The sequence below is a fragment of the Labrus mixtus genome, chromosome 6, assembly GCF_963584025.1.
Source record: "Labrus mixtus chromosome 6, fLabMix1.1, whole genome shotgun sequence".
Lineage (NCBI taxonomy): Eukaryota > Metazoa > Chordata > Actinopteri > Labriformes > Labridae > Labrus > Labrus mixtus.
The window spans coordinates 10,905,706-10,914,075 of NC_083617.1; the positions used below are offsets into that span (position 1 = coordinate 10,905,706).

At 40.9% G+C, this 8,370-nt stretch overlaps 1 protein-coding gene across 1 annotated transcript; it reads right to left on the reverse strand.

Annotated features, from left to right (window-relative positions):
* Window positions 1-7,091: 7,091 nt before the first annotated feature.
* gnrh3 (gonadotropin-releasing hormone 3) lies at window positions 7,092-8,356 on the reverse strand. Its single transcript, XM_061039950.1, has 4 exons — window positions 8,269-8,356; window positions 7,959-8,101; window positions 7,653-7,733; window positions 7,092-7,330 (listed from the first exon to the last, which is right to left on the reverse strand). The coding sequence occupies exons 2-4, from the start codon at window positions 8,094-8,096 to the stop codon at window positions 7,277-7,279; spliced, it is 273 nt and encodes a 90-aa protein (XP_060895933.1). The 5' UTR covers window positions 8,097-8,101; window positions 8,269-8,356; the 3' UTR covers window positions 7,092-7,276.
* Between the last annotated feature and the right edge of the window lie 14 nt (window positions 8,357-8,370).

Consider the following 8,370-nt stretch of genomic DNA (forward strand, 5'->3'; position numbering starts at 1 on the left):
TTTTCTCTTTTTGCTATCAACATGACAAGATAATTAAATTATTATCCAATTCTTTTCCTCCAAAAACACTAGGTGTGGAGACATTAGTCACAGGAAATTGTAGATGAAAAGACAAAAAAAAAAGGATAGTTCGCTGGTTTCTGGCAGAAGGAGAGAATAATATTGAGGCAAAATTGTGAAAATAAGAAAAAGGGGAGATGTATTGATTTTCGGTGGAGCCGGGGAAAGAAAAGAGAGGGAATAAAGAAGTGCTCTTTGGCCGATGTGTCCAAATGATGTCTCAGGGGACGTTCTTAATGGTGGGGGGAGGGGCGGAGGGGGGTTAAGGGGGTGAGGTGGGGGTGACGGGGGCAGGTGCCTACCCTGACTAAGGCATGGAACTGCCCTTAGGCTAGGGCTAATGGTATTGGCTGAGCTTACTTTAAGCAGCTCTTTCCTAATGGCCAACTATGAGTGTGCCACAGGATAGACAGGTATTGATTGGTTCAAATGCTCTTGAGTTGACAAGAACTGAAAGTCCCTCAAGCATATACAATCTTGCAGCAAATTATGTCACACGGAAAGGTGATTAAAAACAGAAGCTCGGGGCAGGCACACTCATTAAAAGTGTATATGATTTTTTCTCTTGTTGTCCTTGTATGGCTCTCTCTATGTGTTTACTCATTTTTTTCTGCAAAAAGCCTTTGTCTCTCTGGTGTTTGTTTGCTTTTTTCATTTTTTTTTTTCTGAGTGAGAAATGTCTGTTTATAGATTGTGAAAGTCTACCACCAACACAGTCTTCAAACCTTATTTTCCATAATAGAGATCCAGCACATTGACGGTTGAACCTCCATTGCATCAGTCAAAGTAGAGCACAAACTTTAGTTATCAGCTCATCAGTGGTGGAGAATCTGGATTTGAATAAAGTCAAATGGAATTATTATTATAATTTTTTTAAATAAGTACAGGTGTGATGGTTTAATGCCTAAACTGAAAAGGTGCAGAATACGGGTATAATATACAGAGAACAATGCCATATATTTGCTTTGTTGTCATGCCCCCCCTCCCCTTCTTCATACACACATACAAAAAAATGCTGTGTACAAGATTTTCTCTTATTCACAAGGGGCGCTTTCTAGACTGCTTGAGGCATCTGCTTTGATTGCATAATTCCCCAGAGACGAACAACACAAAACAAAAATACTGACTGAATTCAGACTTATAATATACCGAACAAATAACATACCAGCTCCACTCTTCAAAACCATAGTGCTCTTAAGAAAAAGGAATTGGAGAGTAAATTCAAAGTTGAAAGCTTAGCTCTTTCGCAGTGGATGCAGGGATGAGGGTGAAAGATGAAACAAACTTTTTTATTTTTTTTCCCTGGCTGGAAAATGTGCAGCATTACAGAAACAAATAGGCAATAGCAGTCGAATGTATGCACACTTTAAGCTTAAGTGGCACATATCAGAGATGCTATAAACCATTTTTTAGCCCTAAATGCTGTCGATATTTCAGGTTGGACTGGTGAAGAAGTGTTTTATTATGCAGGGGTAATACAACAGGTCCCACACATCATCTGCTGCTTTGCCAAGTGTAGCATGACAGTTTCAAGCAAAGTTAACAGTGTTGAACAAATGAAAGTTAAATGTAACGAAGGGTCCTTTTTTTTTCCTCAGGAAAAACAACAACAACAAAAACAAAAAAAATTCTGCATCCAAATGATACGGCTGCACTCAAAGCTCACAGTTTTCTTCTCTTTCGATTAAATGCTCTTTCTCTGGCTGTTTGTGTTTTACAGTGGAGTGTGCTACATCGCTACTTTCTTCTCTACAGGGGCCCCTGGGCTCCCCAAGCAATAGGAGTAAATTAGAGTGCACCTGTTCCAGCTCCAAGATAAGCCATCTCCAGAGGATTTCCTCTGAGTAAAATGAAGTGAGTGAAGAATAAACAGAATATCACAGCATTACTCCGCCAAGGTGAAGTTGCTGCTGCTCTGGGGACACGCTTCGTTTTGCACAACACCCAGCGAAATATCCTCTATAAAACCTCTGGATGTAAGACTGCAGGAATGGTCTCTGCTCACAGCGGAGAGAATAGGCGCTGCACTTTTTGTGTTCCAGTGAGTCTGATTCTCCACTGTATCTACTCACAACCTTGACTTGAAATGTTTCTTATTTGTGGTCTGGGTTTTTGTGGTTTTGTTTCCAGCATGTTTTGACTCTGTGTCAACACATCTGCGATAGTCAAACATCAAAACCACACACTTCCTCTTTTTTTTTTCCCCCCATCACTGTATCGCTGCCAAATATTTCTCAAAGTATCTAATTAAGTCAACTAAGAAATATTGTCAGCGCATCGCTTCCCTTTCCCATCAGCTTAGCCACATGAGCAACTCCTTGTATGTTTCTTGGAGGAAATAAAAGATGTAACCCCAGTGTGATGCCCAAAGACCACTGACCAGAGATGTCTAGAATGCAAAATTAACTCAGTTGGTTTGCACATAAAAGGCACGGATAATTAGAGGAAAAATATAATTCATCATACGTTTGATAATCAGTCTGATTTGGTCTCCTATCTGCACCGGGGTATTCAAATAACCCCCCTACTATTAGCACCCCACTCTGCCTCACACCAGTAGTCTGTTTTAGCCTCTCTTTGTTCCCCTACAACACATTATCATTATTGTAGCTAATTGCATGCTTTGCCTTGAAGTTGTGCTGGAGACTCGTGATCCAGGGTTGAAACGTGGACAGGGATCCGGTCTTCTCCACAGCTTGCTTTACGCTGCTAATTGCCGTTACCACAGGATAAGGCATGCTCCTCGCTGTGGCCAGCCGGACCAGCCTGGAACAGGCATGGGGCGGGTCCGGGTGGGGGGGATACTATCACACAAGGGTGGTAAGATGTGGGAGGGAGAGCCGAGGGTGGCATAACTGGAGTGGGATGGGTAGACCAGATTGGGGAGGGAAAGGAGAGCGGTCGGGGGTAAGCGGGAGGGATGGAACCGGCGTTAGATCTAGGTCAGCGGGAGTGGAGTACCCTAAAGATTACAGTTGGTTAATGCGACCCCTCTCTGACAGGATCTGAGCCCCCTACCTCCCAGCAGAGGTGGACCCTGGCATTTGGGGAAACCAGCTATTAGTGAGGCTAATAAAGCCCGGGCAGAAAGTTTTGAACCTGCAGTATAGTCCAGAGACATTGTCCTGCCACAGGTCCAAAGGCTTTATCTTAGTTAATATAGTCCTAAATGACTGCACAGGGTCTTTTAATGATTGTTAATAAGACAGAGGAGCCGCAGTGTGTTGAAAAGACATCTATAGGCGCCAATCTTCATTTTACAATCCCTCGTAATAATTGTGTTTTTATGAGCGTCTTCCCTTTTTTATTATCTGTGTTTATTAAAGAAGTGGAACGTGAGAGATGAGTTCATCTGACTCTCTGAAAATCTCAGATTTGTTTGAGCTCTGATAGTTTCCTAATTCAGATGGGAGCGCGAGTTTTACACCACAGTATCAACTTCCATCTTCAAAATGAGTCACAGCTCCCGGTGGGGCTCCAGAAAAAGGATGTGGAATCACAGACATAACTAGTGACAAAGCCTCCATCACCTCATATAAGATCTCATTCCATCTGCGAGAACTTTGGGTCTACCCCAGAAAAATAATAAATATCCCCGTCTCATGGCTGCGGCTCATTTTGTTCAAAAGGTGGTTTCAAGACCAAACAAAGGAAATGGTGTCATTAATGATATATATTATGAACTAAGGCCCTCTTAGAACGGTTTCCTACAAATGCATGGATGAGGGGTTGATCTCTTTCCTAACAAAGGATCTCTAAAATATGAAGTGAAAAGCTACCCAAGATGAAGCTGGTAAAGAAACAAGCGAGGAAGGAGCCTATTTCCACAACACAAACAGATTTCCTGGCCTTTAGCAGTCTCTTACTGGGATACTTTGAGACATATCCATCAAAACACAGCTGTATTCATTCATATTTCATACCTCCTCCTTCTCCCAGTGCTTTAACACTGTTCTTTGATCAAAGGAGAGAAGTCGGATCACAACAGGAAGGTTCCCTGCCAGCCAAAGACGGAGATGGAGAAGGAAGGCCAATCCACTGTAGAACTGTACATGCCAGCCTATAGCACACCGCACTTCAACTTTAGTCACAAAAAAAAGAGTAAAAATTAGAATAAAATAAATTAATGCCTTGCAAATGCAAAACTAAGAAGACCTCAGAAATTCATGACTTACTTCAGATGAAATGCTTTTACATAAATTTCCACATACGTGTGGTTCCAGGCCATGCAAAGCTCGACTGCAAAACACTACAAAATACTTTTTTTGTTAAAAAGACAAACTCCATATGCACGGAGCAGAAAAATTAACAGTTTTCTCAGAGTAAGAGATGATTGATTGAAGTCTTTGTAAGATTTAGAGGAATAACAGTTTTTGCAACTGAAGTGATGGAATTGCTGAGAGACAGCAGCCGGCAGCAGATTCAAAACACACAGCTCAAGAGTGACACCATGTGGACAGGGGTGGAAACGACAAAGCACCAGCAGCAGAGAGCAAACGCTTCACCTGAGAATGCAGTCATATTTTCAATTCTTCTACGACCCCCTTCCTTATTGTTTTTTTTTTTAAATATTTCTTTCCAATTAAATTTCATGTCAACTGCTTTACATTAAGCCTCTCTCTTTACCTCACCTCCACTGTATCAATTCCAAGACGTAGCACTTCCAAAGACCCCTCTTCAGTAAGGCTCGGGGAGAAAAAAAGTGTTTGAAGACCTCCCTGACATTTAGACTCTCTCTGAAGATGACTTTGCCTTCTACTATAGCCTGCGGGAACATAATAAGACCCACACTAAACTTCAATTGATATGCAGTGCCGGATTCCTCTAGGGGAAATTATCATTCTGTTCATAATAAGAGCCACAACAAGCACCTGGAAAATGACTTTATTATTACACCTGCGCTTCAATAAAAGTTTCCTATGACCCATTGGAAACGCACACACACACACAGTGCAGGGAGCATAATTGTGATGAAATGAAAACTATATTATGCATATGATAGAATCCTTATTTGATGGTGGGCGGTGCGAGGATGCACATCTGCTGCGCTTGATTGGCAGGTGTGTTAATGCAGTGCAGTAGCCTTGGATGGAGGAGCTCTGAGACCCCCGTTTCCTGAAGCCATTATCCAAATATGTTCTGTTTTTCAAACAGATGAATGGCACAAAAATCAAAGTATCAAAAATGTATCGCCCTTCATAATGGAATTCCCTCTGAGCAAGGACATGTAACAATGGGCCATTCTCGCCTTCTTGTGCTTTCCCTCTCTAGAAGCCAATGGACGTGACCTCCACAGCTTTAACAATGGAGCATCGAGCAGCAGAAGCACTTGGCTCCTCGCCACAGCCACGACGTGCAGCAAGGTTGCTTTCATCTTTGTTGTTATATTTAAGGATGACATCCTAGCCTGTCGGCCTCTGCTATTGTCTTCAGCATGATTATTTTCTACCGTTGTTTAGCCCCAGTTGTGGCTCTTTGATGAAAAGGTCGCCACTCAATTGGAAAACAGTCATTAAAATTCGGTGGGTACTATTCACCAGTGTGCATGGGGGAACCAACTCAACTGAGCTGGTTAATCAAAAGTTAATTATATAATTTTCATGCAGATGAGGGAAACATTCAAATGAATCCCAACTCTACAATCATTACAAAAAATAAATAAAGAAATAATTCTAAAATGCTATAAAATGTTCAGGGACCAGGAGGCTGTAAACAATATGAAGTTTAATTTGAGGTAAACAAAGTGAATATCCACCAGGGGGTCCGGGAAGGAGAAAGTGAGGTTAAATCAAATTTGGAAACATAGATACCAGCAGGTTCTGTTGTCCTGATATACGTGCAATTAGGCAGGTCCTTGATGAGGACACTGGGAGGGAGAAAGTTGGCTTTCACTGCAAACGCTTTGGGATTATTTGAAGGGAATTTATGGGATTTTATGCTTTATCTGTAAACATTAATTATTCTCACACAAATTGAATTAAAACCATATTTTAGGGGGTGTTATAAAAGCATAATTATCTTTTAGGAGGATGTTGCAAACTTGTTGAAAACTTCATACAGAGACGTATAAATCAATTCAAGGGAGGCTCATAGTGACTTTCAAATGAAATACCTCGGACAACATTTGCTTTTTTAAAACTTTGTCAAAGAAGTTAAAGCAGATTTTTTTTTTTTTTTTTTTTTTTAAAAAGCAGTCTAACCCCGTCAAAGGAAATGATTGTGTTATGCAAATTACAAGCATGAATATTAAAGGGACGATGTGAAGTATCACAAATGAGCGAGCATTGTTCTGGAAGTGCACTGGAATGTGGTTTAATTTCTCTTTAATTCTATGTGCTTTTATAATGTTCACCTTTTCCCAGTAGTGCAAGCGGAGTTTGGGGTTCATTGGTGTGCATTACAACGGCGCTGTAACAATGCGGGGCCTCCACGGTGTCAGCACAGTTCATGAATCCTGGCCCCTAATGCACCAGGCGATTAGTATGGTGCTCCGTCTGTGGGGCTTTGCCAGAAAATGAGTTCTCTTTAAAACATATGCCCCCTGCTGATTCTTTTCCTTTCCCGATATGAAATTCCAATTTTTATAATGAACACCAATTTCCTGTACGGAGAATGGGGGGGGGGGGGGAAGTTGTGCACTCTTTCAGTTTTCAGATCCTCAATGAGCGTAAAGCTGTTGTGGACATCACATGCAGAACAGATTCAGACGAGTGTCTCTCAGTAATCAACATTCAGGTAGGAACACAACAATCAGATGGCGTAATTTCCCACATCGCACATGCACATGACTGCTGTAGCAGAAAATGGAATTACCAAAACTGTAACAAATTCAATTAAGTCATTGATTTCTAATAAATTGGCTTAATCACCAGCTGTTGTCATGCTAAGATTGTTGTGTCACAAGTTTGTCATGCTTGTCGGTCGTGGCTGCTCAGCAAAGACAATATCATCTATTCACGGGCTTTAAAGCATTCTTAAGTCTATCATTTCTGTTCTAATGAACACTTAAACGCAGGAAAATTGCACTTTATCACAAAATGTCTGATAATTTTACCGGTTTTCAAAGATTTTTATTACAATTTCAAACGGGATATAACGTTTCAGACATGCAAACAATGACATCTGTGCGGTAAATGTGATGATTTGTTGAATTTGGCGATCCGTCACTGGTGTTGATGCAAATACAGTCTGTTTTGATCATTTTCTTTATAGCTCTTCAGTAATCCATGAACCTTTTCTTTCGTTCAAAATGACTGGAATCCTCATTTAGCTGAAGGGAATGAAAGTCAATCTCAATAAACACTTTGGTCCTTTATATATTAAAAAGCAAATATTTAAATTTCAAACAAAAAAAGATGTCAAACAAGTCTGAGCAAATGACTTGGATGTGTTTGCCAACATTTAAAGAATATACAAATAAAAAAAAAATCCTATTCAATTGTGCAAAAAGGGGAAAATAAAAACAGTCACTGAGCGGTATGTATTGTGTCATTGCTGCTTTGGAACACAATGGCACACAGCGGTGTATTGTACATTAATATTGTACAATTGAAGTAGACATTGGTGATAAATTATGTATAATAAGCACTTACTACATTGTATGGTCTAAGTCTCTCCTGGGTTTGGGCACTCGCCTCTTCGGGAAGAGACACCACTCCTCCAGTGCCCATCATCTAAACACAATAAAACTGAGATTTCAGAGGGTGAAGCCAATGCGGTAATGAAATCAGAACCTAGTACAACACAGGGTTGTAGAACTGCTTTTTTTTTTTTTTCAAATACACAGACAGGCCTAACTGACCAGTTTTAAAGAAGAATTTCTCTGAAACTATCTGTAATTTTCACAAAGAGACAACATTTCCTGAAACTTTCAAACATATGAAAACGAAATCACTCACCCTGATGGTCGCCTCCAGCTCTCCCACACTCCTCTTCCCCCCTGGTAGCCACCCATAGGACCAGTGCTGGGACAGGGTGACCTGAACCACCAACGCCAACAACAACACCTGCATCATCACTCTGCTGCTCGCTTCCATTAGAGCTGCGGAGGAAGCCAAATTAGTAACACAAACAATAATAAAGTCACAGTCTCCTCTCTCACACACACCGTCATAGAACAGAAGTAAACAGCATTTTAAGTAGTAATTAATAAGAAGTGTAATTCTAACTTAATGAACATTGAACAAACTTCATTGCGGACTGCCTCACCTCTGTATTTGCCTTGTTAGCATGTGGTGCATTAGCCAGAGGGGGATTTTATAGGTGTTGTAGAAGGCTGCTGTCAGGATTATAATCCCCTCTCTGCAGGTG